We start from the raw sequence: 17,622 nt of genomic DNA, 5'->3' as shown, positions 1-17,622 counted from the left end.
TCCCTCAGCCCCGACCCCTCAACTCCCCACCATGTATGGGAAAAGGGAGATCCAATCCCAGCCCTTAGTTTGGGAATCTTCTACTGCAAATAAAAAGAATAAATTAAAAAATAAATTAAAAAAAATCCCAGCCCTGCAAAGGTCCCGTGTCCCACTGCCTGCCCTCCCGCAGCTCGCAGAGCTGACTCCTGGAGAGGTAGGATTTACCTGAGGGCTCTGACCACCTTAGATGCCCAGTGCCTCTCTGAAGACAGAGGCTGCCAAAGGAGACACCACAGATGAGAAACAGCAGCAAAATCAACCAGGGGCCAGAAGGGCTATGGGTAAGAGACACGGAACAGGACAGCAAACCATGGAGAGGGAGAAGAAAGGAGAAAGGGTGAAAGGAAAGTGAAAACTGCCCAGGAGGGGAGGGAAACAAAGCAGGATTGCCCCAGTGGCTGTGAGGGGCCCAGGGTAAGGCTGCGTGGGAGGGGCAGAGGTGCTGGGCTGGGGTCCTGCCGAGGCGGGGCCCCCCGGCAGCCTGTCCTTGGCCTGTTCTCCCTCTGCCTGTGTCTGGGCCCTGTGGCTCCCACAGCCTCTCTTTTATCTGCATGCTGACAACCCCCATATGAGGGCCTCCAGATTCTTCCTTTGAGACTAAAGCCTGCCTAAGTGCCTTGCAGACTTCTTCACTGGACCTGCAGGACAAGTCACCCATGCCCGGGCTCTTCAGCCTCCCTGAACCTCTTTTCCTCTTGCTCTTCCTCACTTCCCAGGCTAAGTTAATTTACTCCTTTCCTATCCCTCTACATCTAGTCAAGCCCCTACCAAGACTGACCAGTTTCTTCCAACAAATATTTCCCGACTGTGCCCACAATTCTTGTTTCTCTCTATTGGGGCAACTTTGCAGCCTCAATCCCACAGCCCTCCATGGTGCCCCCAGAGTGGTCTCCAGAAAGTGTGAGGCTGACAGAGTCATTTGCTCCCTCCCCTGCAGTGCCTGCTCATCTGCCCAGAGAATAAAGTCCAGATTCCTTGATGGAGCCCTACCTGCCACTCCAGCCTCACCTGCCCCAGTTCTCTGCCTCAGTGAACCAGCAACACAGAACGGGCTGGAGTTCCTCATACCCACACTGCTGCCTCCAGCCTCTAGGCCTTTGTTCAGATTACATCTATCATGTGGACCACCCGTCACCTGGCTAATCCAATTTATTCTCAGATACTACCTCTTCCAGGAAGCCTTCCCCAATTCACACCTCCCTAGCACCACCCACAGCATCCTGCTCATAGCTCTGCTTTTCCACTTTCCATACTATTTGTCTTTTTTGAATCTGTTTCCCCCACTGAACCAAAACCAGGGCTGGTTTTATTCACCAGTAAGCCCCAGCCCCCTAGCCCTAAGACAGGGCACAGGGTAGATGCTCAGTAAATTGTGGTTGCACAAATGACTAACTCATGGGTCCCACTCACCAGGGAGCCCTTTGGCAGGATATGGGCTGTCGGGGCCAGAGGATGTGCGAGGATGAAGCCTTCTTAGTAACTTGTATCGTTCTACAAAGTTTCGGTGAGAGACCCTGGAAGCCAAAGCAGGCAGAAGTAGAGAATTACTTCATCTGTGAGCCAGGTTAACGGTTCAGGGCTCATCAGAAGTTATTCTATTTAATCTGCTCAACAACACAGCACGGTGCTGCCCTCCCCGAGTATCCCCACTGAATGTGAATGTGGTTTCGAAGCGATTTCTAGGATCACTTAGTTGGAAACCCATAAAGACCATTTAAAATGGGTCTGCTCTCCCTGCTGCCTTGGTCTACCAACACAAAGCATCTCTTGTGTTAGCAGGGGATTTGCGGGCTGCCTCCCTCCAAAGGGGCTGACAGGCCTCTCCCCAAACAATTGGACCACTCCTATGACGCAGACATGCTTGACCACATCTCCCCTCTGACCTCTCTGACCCCACAGTCTCCTCTGCCTCCCCCAGATCTCCCTGCTCCTCATCAAGGCAACACTTCTCAGACAGCTGCTGGCACCTGATATCTGCACTTCCTCCCAATTGCTTGTCAGCCCTCCTGAGTCTGGCTTCTGTCCCCAACATTGTACCAATGTGGCTTTTGTCACAGCCATCAGCTGGGTACAAAATAGTGCACAATAAGTGGATGGATGAACGGATGGGTGCTGCTCCCTAGTTCCCAGCTGACTTCTACAGACCAGCCTCTTTCTCTTCATTTCCACATCTCACTCTGGGTTGGGCAGGCTCTTGCCCAATGAGAGTCCTGAGCCCCACTCTGTACTGGCCCTGCACTGTGCCGTGATCGAGCCCACTCACCGGATGGGGAAGCCAGCAGCACTGATATGGATGGTCTCCACGAGGCCACAGGCCTCCAGCTGGCTCAGGACCTGCAAGGGTGGGGAGACAGGGCAGGCACCTGCAGCATGGGGCCAGCAGGCCAGAAATGCCATTCTCTCAGCCCTTCTTCTTAGGCCCTGGCCAGTGCCAAGCTGCAGGCTCTCCCAAGGCTTGGCTAATGGGGGTATCTCCTTGGGGCAGTGAGAAATCGAGGGACCTTGAAAACAAATCTCCCACTAGAAAGGGTCCTGGTGGTCCCAAGTCCCCCTCATCCGACGCGTGGCTTCTGATACAGCTGAAGCAAGTGATGTCCTGGCTCCGTCTCACCCTGCCCTCAGTGTAGTCTCACTACCACACAACCCAGCCCAGGCAAATTTCCAGTTTGGATTGTTTTCACTGTCTGCAGGCATTAGAGGGTGGTTCACAGCTGAGAGGCAGGGAAGATTATACTATGAAGATTCTTCTGTGACCTGAACCCAGGTCTTTACCACAGAGCTGAGTTGTCCTGGCTACAAACCGGAAGGCCACATCTACCAGGCCACACCTTCAGCAGTGCCCAGCATTCACCCCTCATCCACATCCCTCAGAACCTGGAATCCCAAGAAAAGGGCAGCTGCTGGCTAGAGTGCTTTTGTTAGATTAGAAAAAAATGATACCGGCTGAGTGCAGTGGCTGCTCATGCCTGTAATCCCAGCACTTTGGGAGGCTGAGGTGGGCAGATCACCTGAGGTCAGGAGTTTGAGACCAGCCTGGCTAACATGGTGAAACTCCACCTCTACTAAAAATACAAAAATTAGCCAGGTGTGGTGGTGCGTACCTGTAATTCCAGCTATTTGGGAGACTGAGGCAGGAGAATCACTTGAACTCGGGAGGCGGAAGTTGCAGTGAGCTGAGATTGCACCACTGCACTCCAGCCTGGGTGACAGAGTGAGGCTCAGTCTCAAAAAAAAAAAAAAAAAAAAAAAAAAGATACCTCCAGTGAGAAATGGCTGCACTGTGCGGGGACTGTGTGGTGATGCAGACTTTCAGCTAATCACGAGACACCCATTCCTCTGGGCAGTTTCAGTCTCTCATCAGGGTACATGGCTCAAAAAAACAAGATGCACTGGAACTTGCCTCCCTGGCTAGGCTACTATGCACAGACCACACAACCATACATGCCTGCCCTGCCACAGCAAGGGAGATGGGTCCTCTCTCATGTCAGGCCTGGCCGGAGAGACCACTTCTGTGCACTCCATTTGGAACAGATGACCTGCCCTTCATCTCTCCAGGGCCTTGGCCAGATGGGGTTTGGTGCGAAGCAGCTTTGGCCCGGTGTTAATTACCTCCTCTTGGAGGAAGGTCTGCGCCTGGCCCTGGCTGTTGGGCTTGATGCAGCGAATGTAGTGGGGCGTGGTGCTGTGTAGGACCTGCAGAAGCTGCTCCAGTGAGGCCTGCAGATGAGAGACCATGGGGTTAGGCAGGGAGAGGGGCTGCCCAGGGCCATCAACTGGGCTCTGGTTAGTAACTACATCAAATGACTCCAGCGGGCCCTTCCAGGATCCTGAGACCAAGAATCTCCTGTGCAGGGATGACTGCTGCAGGCTCTTGACGAGCAGGCTCAGAGCACGTTCCTCTCCTAACTTCCCATGCTCCTCATCTCTGTCTTAAGGGACCCTTCTAAACCTGTGATCCTCCCTGACTGGTCTCCCTGAATCCAATCTCCTCCTCTTTCCCCTCCCCACTTCTCCCCAGAGCAATCTTCTTAGAAAAGAACAATCTCAAAACTTCTTGCCATTCGTCCAGCAACAACTGTTATCACTCAGCTCATCCTGTGTGTTGGAGGCTGTGCCACAGGCTGCCTGCTGCCATGTCAGAGCTCACTCCAATGGGCCACACATGTTGGATGAACACCCTTGGGGGTGTGTTTGAGGCTGGGTAGGAAGGTGCTAATCAAACCTGGTTTTCCAGGTGCCTCCTCGAGGTGGTGGCAATAAAGCTAAAGTCTGAAGGATGAGAAGGACTAAACTAGGAAAAGGGGCGTGGAGGATGGGAGTGAGGTGGAGCTGATGGGGCAGTAGTCAAGAGTATCCCAGGAAGGTGGGGCGGTACATGCAAGGACTGAGAGGTGGTAGAAAGCAGACGATGTGAGAGAAGTGAGTGAGGGTAGGGTTAGAACAGGAAGCTAGACAGCTGGGGATGAGCCAGGTCAAAGAAGCTCATGTAGCTGATCCTCTTCCCATAAGCACCCCACTGGCAGGGGGTGAGAGGCTGCATGGTGCCCCCATAGGCCCCTAGACTTCCCATCATATTATACCTGATAGCCTATTTGTCTACTGTTTCTGTCTTCCACACTGAAGTATAAACTCCAGGGGACTGGGACCACATCTACTTGACTTGCCACTGCTCCCCAACAAACAGCACCGATCCTGGCAGGTGCTCAATAAATATTTGTGAGACCGTGGAGTGAACCAAGCACCTCCCATCAGCACATCAGACCCACCTTGAACTTGGACACCACGGTCAACACAGGGGCCCTGCTCTGGCCAGGGGGTTCCTCCTGGGTCTTCTCTTTGGGGTTAGTAGGAAACAGCCCCATAAGCAGGGGGTCCTGGGATTGCTGCAGGAGCCTGGTCAGCTCAGGTGGGATAGGGTCCTATTGGGAAATGGCAAGAGCAGCAGTGAGGGCAGGTGGAGCTTCTGCCCAGGGCCATCCACTGCCCACCCAAGCCGCAGATGACGGGGCTTCCAGGTAGGACAGGGCCCGAGTCCAAGAGAAGGTCCACTGGACAACCAGAGACCTGGAGACCCAGTCTAACATGGGTTATCTCCAGGCAGGTCATGCTTGATTAGTGGAGACCTCAGACAGGTGGGCCCAAGATGGTGATTCTGGATTCTGGGAGGAGGTTCAGGAGAGAAAGGACTCACGAGGGGAAACTACTATGTCTGCATAGCAAAGACCCAGCATCTCGTTTCTCGCAGGCCCCACAGGGCATGGCCCAGCCCGTACCTTGTTCTTCTCCACCAGGCCTGCTGTGTGGTACCGCACAGGCCCCGCATAATGCACCACAATGAAGCTGGGCTCCCGGCTGAGCTTATTGTGGCCCAGGCAGGGGCTGCCTGCCAGGGCAGTCTCAATGCGTGTCTGGAGCTGGGCTGCGCTGCTGGGTCGATTGAGGCGGCATTCCTGTGGGATGGGAACAGGGGGTCAGCCACCAACATGAGAGTGTCTCACCACAACCCTCACTGTCCCCACCCTGTGGACCCCATGACAGCAGACATCACACAGGCATCACAGTGTCCCCAACAGAAAAAATATAGCAATTAGCAGATCTATTTGGCAGACTGGGAGGAGACAGGCACAGAGAGGAAACAGGATAATCATCAAGGCCCCAGAAAACCCAAAGGCCAACTCTGGTGCTCGGCTCATTAGCTGACCTCCCCACCTCATTTATGAGGGAGCAGATGCTGATGGGGCTTCCCTCAATGAGATCCAAACAGGGCTGGTTGTCCTGGTAGTTGATGAATGACCACTCCAGGCCCTCAACTGCGTATTCCTCCTAAAGAACAAGGTGGGATGAGGTGGGAGAAGGCAGCTGTGGTCTGATGTCCTGACGGGCCATCCACGGCTGGCCTCGGAACCACAGCGTATTCCAGAACAGCATCAAAGAAACAAAAGTATATCAAAACATTACACTGTACTCCATATGTGCAATTATTATTTGTCAATTAAAAATAAAATAAGAAGGAACAAAAGGCTTCTAATCAGAACGTGGACTGGGGCTGGAAGGTCAGGAAGGGATTGAGGATCCAAAAGAAGGACCTGCCTCCTGCTCACCCCATCCCTCACCTGCTGGGCCCTTAGGTAGTGAGACACAAAATGCTGCTGCAGCTTCTCATTGGCGTAGTTGATGCACAACTGTTCCAGACTGTTGTCAGGAAATGATTCAAATCCATACACATCCAGCAGGCCTGGGAGGATGGCAGAGAACCCATGGGGCCACTGCAGGGAGCAGATGGGGAATAGGGGACCAAGGAACCCAGGGTGGCTGGGCCCCTGCCAATGCCTTATACTTGGCATCCTGGGCATCAGGCTGAGTGAGCATGACACCTGTGGTGGGCAGAACATACCTTCCCCACCCTCCACCCAAGGTGGCTCCCATCTCTACCCCATTCCCCTGTAGAGCTCAGAGCAAGCAGGAAACCCAAATGAAGTGTGAAGACAGCCCAGAGCATCAGGCCCATTTTTGAGTCTGAATTCTCTGGTTCTGATAGGCACCTCCTATAGGAAACCAGGTCCCAGGGAACATTTTCTGTGTTAAATCTAGTTTGGAGGGCATTAGTCTCACTAGCCAATTTGGTGCCTAGAATTCCACCATTCCATGAGCAAACTGCACTTGTACCTTTAAGCTTTATTTCCTCCTATAACTGACTGTCCCACCTAGTTACAACCGTGTTGACCTCCCTCAGTCATGTCCCCCAAGTCTTTTTTTGTTTTCCCCCCTGAGATAGGGTCTTGCTCTGTTGACCAGGCTGGAGTGCAGTGGTGTGATCACAGCTCACAGAAGCTTCAAACTCTTGGGCTAAAGTGATCCTCCCACCTCGGTCTCCTGAGTAGCTGGGACTACAGGCATGTAGCACCATGCCTGGCTAATTTCTTTGAAATGGGGTCTTGCTATATTGCCCAGGCTGGTCTCCAACTCCTGGCCTCCAGTGATCCTCCCACTTTGGCCTCCCAAAATGTTGGGATTACAGGTGTGAGCCACGGTGCCAGCCTCCAAAGTCCCTTCTAATCCAGCTATTTTCCCCAACCCCCACTACTCTCCCACAATTAGAGCTGGGTCTCTGGGGAGGTAAAGGGCTCTTTCAGACAAGGCACTGTTGAGCCTGTCTGGAGAGTTATGGACTGCTCAGATGTGGGTGCAGGAGAGCAGAGATCTCACCCTATGCAGAGATCTCGCCCTATGCTGGCAGGCAGATGCAAGAGGAGACAAAAAAGGGAAAGGAACTGCCCAGAGTCACACAGTGGACCCAGGGCTCCTGCCTCTCCATCCAGGGCTTTATTGCTCTTTTTCTGGAGTGCTCCCAGCACAGTGAGGCCTTGCTACCTATGAAAGTGGTCCACGAGTCGGTGTCTGCACAGATGCTGCTGTTGATCACTGATACCAGCCAGTCAAACAACCTGTTGGGGGAAGAGAGTGGACTCTGGTGAGAGGGTCTGGCTGAGTCAAAGGGGTGGTAAAATTGCTCCCCCCATCAGGGTGCTACACCCTGGGGGGCCCTTGTATTCTGAGCCTGACAGGTCAAAGGCCAAATCCTCTCCTCTTGCTTCCGGCCTATCACATCTTGACCTACTACAGATGCAGGCTATGGGCATGCATGTTCCCAGGTACACACAAACCTGGCATGTCCTTATGGGAAGACTGAGCACAGGACAAGCTCAGCTCCTAGGCTGGGCAGGGAATCAGTCGAGCTCAGTCACATGGCTCAAGACCCAGCTAGTGTCTTGGGAAGGGGCAGATGGGCCTGGGTGTGGTTTGTAAATAACTGAGTTCATTGAACACCCCTGCAAAACTCTACCGGTGGAGCCCAGAGCTCAAGGCCCCACCATACCTCCTGATGTAGTTCTGCACAAGTGGGCCCCCAGTCCCGAGGTCAACAATGGCATCCTCCACTCTAGAACCGGCCCCAGCCCAGAGAAGATGAGACTACCACACAAGACGCTGACACGTACAGCACTATACAGGGGTTTCTTCCTTACAATTTTTCTTAAAGGAATTGCTCTGCAACTTTTTTCCCTTCAGTAAATAAACTGGCTCTTTTTGCAACAGGGGCTGTGCAAATGTCCTGTGGTCAGAAGCTCACTCTATCTGTGTTCATCACACTTTATCTGCTCATCTTGGAGTGACTTGTAGGCAAAGGCTTTAAAAGCCTTTGACCTCAAATTGTGACCTTAAATTAGCTTTGAGGCAGTGGTAACTAGTCTCTTGCTGAAATGGATTTAGTCTGGCCTCAGCTGCCCTGGACCATTTTCAACTCAGACGATCTGGTTCCCCCAGCAGAGCTTCTCAGGCTATTGGCTCTTTGTGGCGTTTATGAAAGCAGGGGACCCTCTCCCCAGAAAGGTGCCCAAGGTCTCATGTGCACATGCACACACATACACTCATTCTGGCTCATCTCAGAGGATTCTGGGCCCCTGAAGCCCTTACAAGGCCTGCTGAAGAATCTCAGAACTCAAGGTGAGAGATCATCCTTAACCACATGGCCAGAGGGTGGACGTACCCATGTAACCTACCAGAAAAGGCCAGGACCCCACCTTCACCACTGTGCTACATGCTGTGGGCTCAGCCTCTGGCTTTACCACAATCTATCAAACTCCTAGGTGATGTACAAAGGCACAGGGAGACAGAGAGGCCCATTCAGCCAAGGATCTGAAGCAGGAACTGCGAAGGCTCTAGATCACCTTTGGGGCCTGCCTTGCCAGCAGACAGCTGAGCAGGTTCTCTTCACCTTGCTGAGGCTAAAGCAGCCTCCTGAACTTTAATAATGAGCTGAATTCTGGCCAGGAATGTAGCAACTTTCCCACTCAGAAAGAGGCCACAGACGCTGCTTGGTGAAACCTGGGAGCCGTGCCCTGATGTGTCCAGGGGTTTGAGGAGCAGGGAGAGGAACCAGTCTGTCTTATCTCCCACCCTGGGCCTGTGCCTATTGCCTGATGTTGTCTGGCCCAACCCCGGACAGGAAGAGCACTTGTTGGGGTCCTCCCCAACAAGGGGCCAGAGTAACTGCTCACCGCGCATAGATCAGTTTGGCCAGGCAGTCTCTACGGGTGTCACACTCGGCTCGGGCGCAGGGCTTCCGGAACACCTGCTGCTGTCTGCCTGCCCTGATGGTTCTAATCTGCACCATCTCCAGCAGCACGTCCTCTGGGAGCCCCAGCAGCGAGGCTGCCGTCCTGACAGAGTCTGGGAGGGGCAAATCCTCTTTAGGCAAATCACTCTCCATCCAGTCCTCTTCACGAGGCACTGTGAAGTCATCACAGCGGGACCATGACTTCCCCAACTGGACAGAAGAAACCTAAGTTCTGATCAGTGAAGTGACTCACCAAAGGACTCCATAAACGGCAGTCAGAACTCAAACCCAGCACTTTCATGTACCAGTCCATGCTGCCATGTATGGGACAAATCACTTTACAAACCTCTGACTCATTTTCTCATCTTTAAGATGGGGACGATACTGTCTGCCTTACCAGACAGGGTGAGGAGTAAATGATCCAGGGCCAGGCCCTATGGTGGGTAGCATAAGCAAGAGCATCAGATTCCAATTTTCACCATCCAGCCTTCCACCCAACCCCAGCAATGCTGGCTACCTTCCTGACAGGGCCTGCCCTATCCTACACCCTGACCCTCACACTTGGCATCATCCATCGGCTGGCAGGGCTGGGCTTCATCCTCGGAGGCAGCAAACTGGATATTGCCAAGGTACAGCAGTCCAGCTAGGACCTGGGGGAAAGAAAAGGATGGGTGGGAGTAGGAGAGGGCGTGACGTGGGCCTACTCTGGGAAGGGCCGTTCTGCTGAGTACAATCACGACAGCAGAAGGGCAGCTCCCGATCATGGCCCAGGTGTGCCCATCTCTGCCAGACACAATTCTATACAAGTTACATGCATCGCCTCATTGCATCTTTTCAACAACCTGTAAGGTATGTGCTATGCCACTGCCTATGATAGAGATGAGACTGAGGACACGTGCTTCCCGAGGGGAAGGGTGGGATGAGAACCCAGGCTGACTTCAGATGTCTCCTGGGGCAGCCTGTGGGCCTCCATGCCCGCCCATCCTCTACATTTCTGTCCCCTGCTCTCTAGGAATAGACTGGTGACTGGGGGCAGGGATGCTTCTGTGTGCCTGCTGGAGGCTTGTCTCTGCTTCCTTGAGCCCTTTCCCACTGTCAGGCTTCTGAGAGCCCAGCCTGCTGGAGGCACTGTGACCTTGGTCTGTGTCCGATGGGTGCCCCTTTGACTTTGTACTCAATGTTCCACACCGACAAGCCCCCTGGGGCTATAGACAGAAGCTCCCCTCACCCCACCAAGGCCCAGCAACTTCAAAACCCTCAGACCCAGCTAGGCATGGTGGCACACGCTTGTAATTCCAGCACTCTGGGAGGCTGAGGCAGGTGGATCACTTGAAGTCAGAAGTTTAAGACCAGCCTGACCAATATGGTGAACCTCCACCTCTACTAAAAATACACACACACACACACACACACACACACAAAATTAGCTGGGTGTGGTGGCACATGCCTGTAATCCCAGCTACTCGGAGGCTGAGGTAGGAGAATCACTCGAACCCGGGAAGAGGACGTTGCAGTGAGCTGAGATTGTGCCACTGCACTCTAGACTAGGCAACTAGAGTAAAACTCCATCTCAAAAAAAAAAAAAAAAAAAAAAGAAAACCACCCTCAGACCTGACACAGGGACCCCACCCACCATTCCTATATGGTCCCAGGCAGGGTGCCTCCATGTGCTACTGGTCTTCCGGCCACAACTTGCTCCAGAAGACTGCCATGCCCACCAGGCAGAAGGGCTGTGGCAGAGGGTCATGCCCACCTCCAAAGCACTCCTGCCCCGACTCCCAGTGTTGTCCACTTATCCTGGGCTTGTCCCCAGGTGCTGTCCTTCTGTCAAGTTCTTACCTGGCAGTGTCTGAGCAGCCCCCATCTGGAGGTGAGGGTCACTTTCCACTGCATTGCTACCTCCCTGAAGTGGCCTCCCTTTCTCGACTGCCAGGCCATCCTATCTATCCCCTCCTGCTGCTCTAGAGGGTGAGGAAGATGAGAGGAGGTAGTCAGCTCTGTCAGCAAAGACAGAAGGGAGGCCCCCCTAGTGTGACTGAGAGGAGCCCAGCTCACCTGGGGCAGTCTCATGTTCCAGAGGATGACGGGGCACGGGTTGGGGGAAGACAGAGAGGGTAGGAATTTGGAATTACTATGTCTGGTACTCTGTATCACCACTTAGTGGTATCTGACCTTGGGCACGTCACTTTACCTCTCTGGTTTTCTCAGGCATAAAGGGAAATAAACACACACAGAGGACTGTTTAAAAAACTAAGTGAGCAGAGAAGCGTGAACATGACTTGTAAGTTTTAATGTACTAGACAAGCAAGGCGGTAGCACTAGTTCTCTCTTCTGATCATGCGGTACCTTGCTCTCTGCCCCCATGGATCACTTACTGCATTCTGTACTCTAGCACTGTGTATGCATCACTGTTCCTTATGCCCCGTCCACCCCACCACCTGGTCTCCAGCCTCAGCAGAACAGAGGTGACTGATTCCTTGGAGGTAGCACAGAGGGGCCCAAAGTCCTAGATCCTCAGGGAAAGACCAACTCCAAGTCCAGGGAAAATCTCTATGAAAAGGGCTGCCCGTCATCTCTGCCAAACATAAGTGATGTGGCTTTTCTTCTGACCTTAAAGATGTTGTTCTGGGTAGGGGTGTCAATGCCCAAATGGAGCATGGCCTCTCTGGTCACCTCAAAACAATCCTCTGAAAAAGAATCCAAGTTCGGGGCAGAGGTCAGCAGCAGCAAGATGCGAGGGAGGCAGGCTCTGTACAGAGTGGGTGGGTGATGCTGGGTCAGCGCAAGGTGCTGGATGGGGCTCCCCTTACCTTCTAAGCTCCTCTCTGGGTTGGGCAGCCAGGAGAAGGCAGCTCCCTCAGGAAGGTGCCACTGGAGCCTCTCGTCCTCACTGGCTCCTTTGCAAATCTGTGGAGAAGGGTAGGTGGGAGGCTGGGTAGGGGGTTTGAGAAAAGCCCAGGCCTGCATAGGCATGGGGTTGGGATAAGAGGAGAGTTGGTAGCAACATCACAAGGCTCAGAGGTCCCTTCCGAGAGCCCAGGGCAGGTATGGGGGCAAAAGATGCCGTAAACATAGCCCTGGATGTCTCCAATCTGATGCAAAAGAACCTTGCTCTAGGGAAACCTGCAGTCTGGTGAAAAAAGGACAACTCCTGCCCAGGGAGTCCATCGTCTTGACGTGGGAGGCATACCCATCACCTAAGGATGCTCCGATTTTGAGAGAAAGGGAGATATCCTATCCATGCCTTGGGGGACTCCCAGTCCGATGGAAAAGGCACAACTCTAGGGAAGCCCTTGTTCTGTTAGCGACAGATGCCATTCTAGGAGAGCCCTTAAAATGATAAGAGTGACATGGCTTCCACCCTAGAGATACAGTCCCAGCCTCAAGGACCTTCTGGTCTGATGGAGGAGGTAAAACATACTCCCAGGCCACAACTGTGCTGGGAGCCAAGGTGCAGTGTGAGGCAGAAGTGTTGCATGTAAAGTCTGCAGGATAAAGTGGTGGCTCCATCAAAAGCTAGGTGAAGGAACCAGGCATGGAGCATTCTGGGGGGTGGGGGGTTGAAAAACACGGACCCATCCCTGTCCTGCATCTGGGGGGCTGTGGCCCCATTTGGCACAAACCTGATAGAAGATGTGGAAGTTCCTCTCACTGGAAGCCTGGCAGGCCACTCGAGTTTTCTCTAGGAGGTAGGTCTGGACTGCGGCTCCAGTCATTTGCTGAGCCCTGGGACACACACAGGCCAGAGCCCGTTAGTTGCCCATTCATTCCATAGCCATGTCTGGCAATCTGGGTGTGCCAGATTGCCTGCTACCTGGCAACTCCCTGCCAAGCTCTTCCACTTAGCCAATGGGCATTGAGGGGTGGGGACCACTCAGAATGTCCTTGGGTGTCGTGGAATATTCCCCTGCATCTAGCTCAGGTGGGCAGGGCCAAGGCCTCTGCACATCACTTTGCTCTACCCCAAGACAGGAGTCGAAGTCTCAGCCTCAAGCTCAGGGATATGGTCCAAAGAGGTGGCAATTTAGCTTGAAGTCCCTAAGCAAGAGTAAAAGCCAGGAGGAACCCAGGCCTGAATAAGTGCACTGCCCCAGGGTTCCCCAAGGGGAGAGGAGCTATAGTTCTCCAGGTGCAAAGATCACCCTCAGAGCTCACACCTGAGGTAAAGGGCATGCACCAGGAGGAGCACGGTTTTTGCCCATAGGGGTGGCCCAGGCCAGATACTGCCCCAGCCACTTTCAACCTCCCCAATCCCATCCTCCCACTAGCCAGGGCAACAGCAGCTATTACCTGTTCAGCTGGAGCTGGATGAACTTCCCAAAGCGACTGCTGTTGTTATTCCTCAGTGTACACGCATTCCCTACAGATCACACCTGTGTTTATTTCACTCCCCTGGGTTTGCAGAGTCCTCATAAGCCAAGGTGGCTGCAGGTCTCTGGAGGTCATGTTCCCGTGCTCAAGTCACCTAAAGGCCCCTTTGTTGGTTTTCATGTCATAGGGGACAGGACTAGAAAATGGGCCCTCATGCTTTAGCAAGTGGGATTCAGGGGAGTTAGAAGAACTTCCTGGCAAGAAATTGGAATGAGCAAGCCTAGGCAGTCAGGGACCTTTCTTTGAAGGGAAAGGTCAAAAACAATCAGCTGTCACTACTGACTTTAGACAGGAAGGCACATCTGGGTTCCAGTGCCAACACAAACACTAATCACCTTGTATCCCTTAACAAGTACCCTTCATTGAACCATCAGGAAACTGGATAGAAAGACAGAATTTGGACGAGCTAAGCCACCAGGTCTTCTCCAGCACGACTGTTACGTGTGCCTAGGCTGGAGCGAGGAAGAGGACTGAACGACATTACCTCTGTTAGAATGATGCTAAGGAGTACCAGGGAGAGGTTGGGGATCTGAGGCAGTGAAGGATACACTCATCCTCCACCCCCACCCAAGGGAGGGTCTCAAAGCACTGTCCCTCTCCCTGGAAGGTGGAAAATCCCAGAGGAAATGGGACTGAGATACTGTGCAAAGGAGCCCAAGCTCACCAAAAGCTTCCATGACAGGGTTGGAGTTCAGGATCCTCTGTTCTATCCTCTCTGCAATCTTGTGGCTCTCCCAAGATGCAGGTGAGGCGGCCACCACAGCATAGAACTTCATCAGGCAGCGAGACGTCCATGTCTGTGGCAGAAACAGCCCTGTGGGAGCTGTATCTATGTTCCCACCCACTTCTGAGCCTGCCTGAGAGAACAGTGCCCTCCAGAGCTCTCTTCTCCACCAGTGTGTTGCTGACAAAATGGGTGAAGGCAGAATTCAACCCTGGCCTCAGGCAAGGCACTTCCTCTACCTGTGTTTGTAAAATGGGAGTAGACATCTGTTTCTCTCAGCTCTGTGGCAGACACTGAGCTATCGAGGCTTTCTGTGTATGTTTTTTTGCAAACTCTGCAAAGGTGTGATTATACAATTGTTTATAAAACAATAAAACCAAAGCATAGAAATTTAAAAATTTATTAAAAATCATGCATCTACTCAATGACAGGGCTCCAATTTATACCCAAGCAGTCTAACTTTTTTTTTCCGAGACGGAGTCTCATCTTGCCTCCCAGGCTGGAGTGCAATGGCACAATCTCGGCTCACTGCAACCTCTGCCTCCTGAGTTCAAGCGATTCTCCTGCCTCAGCCTCCCAGGTAGCTGGGATTACAGGCGCGCGCCACCACGCCTGGCTAATTTTTTATATCTTTAGTAAAGACGGGGTTTCACCATGTTGGTGAGTCTGGTCTTGAGCTCCTGACCTCGTAATCTGCCCACCTTGGCCTCCCAAAGTGGGATTACAGGTGTGAGCCACCGCACCTGGCCCCAAGCAGTCTAATTTTAATTCATACTCTTTTGTTCTTAATCAGCTGAAGTGAGGTATACTTTCATTTTAACTTCTAATTGTTTGTGGCTAGGACATAGAAATACACTGTCTTTACATATTGACCTCATATCCTATCACCTCACTAAACGCTCTACAACTTTTTAGTTGCAGTAAGGTGGCAACTTACTTTGTTGATTCTTTAGATTTTTCTTTGGGATCAGAGATATTTCTATCTTCTGAAAGACTTTATGTAGAACTGGTAACATTTCTTCCTTAAATGTTCGGTAGAATTCACAAGTCAAGCCACCAGGGCCTAGAGCTTTCTCTGTGGGAAGGCTTTTAACTATGACTTCAATTTCTTTCAGAAATAGGGGCTATTCAGGTTCTTTTTCTTCTTGTGTGATCTTCAGCAGTTTGTGTTTCTCAAAATATTTCTCCATTTCATCTAAATTGTATAATTTCTTGGCATAAAGTTATTCAAAATATTATCTTAATCTGTAAGATCTATATTGATGTCTACTCTTTCATTCCTGATACTGGTGATTTACATCTTTTTTCTCTTTTTATAAGTCTGACTGGAGAGTTATCATTTTTTTTGTTTGTTTGTCTTCTTTAGAGGCAAAATCTTGCTGTCACCCAGGATGGAGTGCAGTGGCACGATCTCGGCTCACTGCAACCTCTGCCTCCGGGGTTCAAGTGATTCTCCTGCCTCAGCCTCCTGAGGAGCTGGGACTACAGGAGCTTGCCACCATGCCCAGCTAATTTTTGTATTTTTAGTAGAGACAGGCTTTCACCATGTTGGTCAGGCTGGTCTCTAACTTCTGACCTCAGGTGATCCACCCACCTTGGCCTCCCAAAGTGCTGGATTACAGGCGTGAGCCACTGCACCCAGTGAGAGTTATCATTTTATTCATCTTTTTGGAGAAAAGTCTTTTATTTCATTAATTTTTCTATTTTATTCATCTTTACTTTTTCCCTTCTTCTGCATACTTTGGGTTTATTCTGTTCCCCTCTAGCTTCTTAAGGTATGCCACAGACTGAATTGTGTTCCCCTCAAATTCATATTTTGAAGCCCTCACTCCCAATGTGACTGCATTTGGAGAAGGGATCTTTGGGAGGTAATTAAGATTAAATAAGGTAATGAGGCCAGGTGCGGTGGCTCACGCCTGTAATCCCAGCACTTTGGGAGGCCAAGGTGGGTGGATTGCCTGAGTTCAGCAGTTCAAAACCAGCCTTGACCAACATGGTGAAACCCTGTCTCTACTAAAAATACAAAAATTATCTGGGTGTCATGGCATCCACCTGTAATTCCAGCTACTAGGGAGACTGAGGCAGGAGAATCGCTTGAACCGGGGAGGCGCAGGTTGCAGTGAGCTGAGCTCGCACCGTTGCACTCCAGCCTGGGCAACAATAGCGAAACTATCTCAAAAAAAAAAAAAAAAAAGAGGTAATGAAGATGTTGTGCTTTCATTTTAATTTATTAGTTCAAAATATTTTCTAATACCGACTTGGTTATGAAATTTCAGACAAGGCTGGACACAGTGGCTCACGCCTGTAATCCCAGCAATTTGGGAGGCTGAGGCGAGCTGATCACTTGAGGCCAGGAGTTTGATACCAGCCTGGCCACCATAGTGAAACTATAACGTCTCTACTAAAAATACATAGTCTCTACTAAAAATACAAAAATTAGCCAGGTGTGGTGGCATGCACCTGTAATCCCAGCTACTCGGAAGGCTGAGGCAAACGAATCACTTGAACCCAGGAGGTGGAGGTTGCAGTGAGCTGAGATCACACCACTGCACTCCAGCCTGGGCCAGAGGATCTCAGAGAAAAAAAAAAAAATATATATATATATATATATATGTGTATATATATATATGTGTATATATGTATATACATAAAAGTATGTATATATATATCTGTCTCCTTAGAAGATAATCACTAAGGCAAAAATGGTAACAATGGTGACAGCATAGCATCATTAAAATGCTGAATTTAATCAAAGGCAATAAAAAAAAGGAACTAAGATCACACGGAACAATTTAAAAAATAAGATGGTAGATTTAAACCCAGGCATAGTGAGATAGATAGACAGATAGATAGATATTTTTTTTCTTTATAGTATCATTGTGATTTTATCTTTTACCCATAGGATATTTAGAAGTGCATTGTTTAATTTCCCAATGTTTTAGGATTTTCTAGGTGTCTTTGTTATTTATTTCTAGTTCAATTCTATTCAGCTCAAGGAACATAGTTTGTATCATTTTAATCTTTTTGTTTTTTGTTTTTAGACAGAGTCTTGCTTGCTCTGTGTGAGTAAACTAGGACTACAGGCACAAGCCACCACGCTTGGCTAATTTTTGTATTTTTTTGTAGATATGGGTTTTCCCCACATTTCCCAGGCTGGTCTTGAACTTAAGCAATCCATCAGCCTTGGCCTCCCAAAGTGCTGGGATTACAGGTGTGAACCATTGTGCCTGGCCTCAAAATGTAGTTTTGATTTTATATATTTTTCCTTTCAATGAGAGCAGATTTTACTTCATGTATTTTGAAACTGTAATTAGGTACACACCTGTTTAGAAATGTTTTCTTGATGAATTCACCCATTTATCATTATGAA

At 50.8% G+C, this 17,622-nt stretch overlaps 1 protein-coding gene across 8 annotated transcripts in view; it reads right to left on the bottom strand.

The window, feature by feature from the left end:
- Positions 1-17,622, bottom strand: part of MYO19 (myosin XIX) — a 39,073-nt gene that overhangs the window by 5,987 nt on the left and 15,464 nt on the right. For 6 of the 8 annotated variants that reach the window (XM_003817958.6, XM_063599120.1, XM_034942053.3 and 3 more), the window contains 15 exons: positions 14,193-14,325; positions 13,448-13,517; positions 12,781-12,883; positions 11,968-12,064; positions 11,768-11,844; positions 9,717-9,807; positions 9,099-9,270; positions 7,414-7,487; positions 6,156-6,277; positions 5,752-5,865; positions 5,316-5,492; positions 4,809-4,961; positions 3,652-3,759; positions 2,306-2,376; positions 1,453-1,556 (listed from right to left, as the gene is read on the bottom strand). In XM_003817958.6, coding sequence (XP_003818006.2) covers positions 1,453-1,556; positions 2,306-2,376; positions 3,652-3,759; positions 4,809-4,961; positions 5,316-5,492; positions 5,752-5,865; positions 6,156-6,277; positions 7,414-7,487; positions 9,099-9,270; positions 9,717-9,807; positions 11,768-11,844; positions 11,968-12,064; positions 12,781-12,883; positions 13,448-13,517; positions 14,193-14,325 — 1,666 coding nt within the window. The remainder of the gene's footprint in view (positions 1-1,452; positions 1,557-2,305; positions 2,377-3,651; positions 3,760-4,808; positions 4,962-5,315; positions 5,493-5,751; positions 5,866-6,155; positions 6,278-7,413; positions 7,488-9,098; positions 9,271-9,716; positions 9,808-11,767; positions 11,845-11,967; positions 12,065-12,780; positions 12,884-13,447; positions 13,518-14,192; positions 14,326-17,622) is intronic. The other 2 variants (XM_055102039.2, XM_055102038.2) reach the window with 1 other exon arrangement.

Source organism: Pan paniscus, chromosome 19 (assembly GCF_029289425.2).
Source record: "Pan paniscus chromosome 19, NHGRI_mPanPan1-v2.0_pri, whole genome shotgun sequence".
Lineage (NCBI taxonomy): Eukaryota > Metazoa > Chordata > Mammalia > Primates > Hominidae > Pan > Pan paniscus.
Note: the sequence above shows the minus strand (reverse complement) of the source record. Positions and strands in the feature narration are given on the sequence as shown.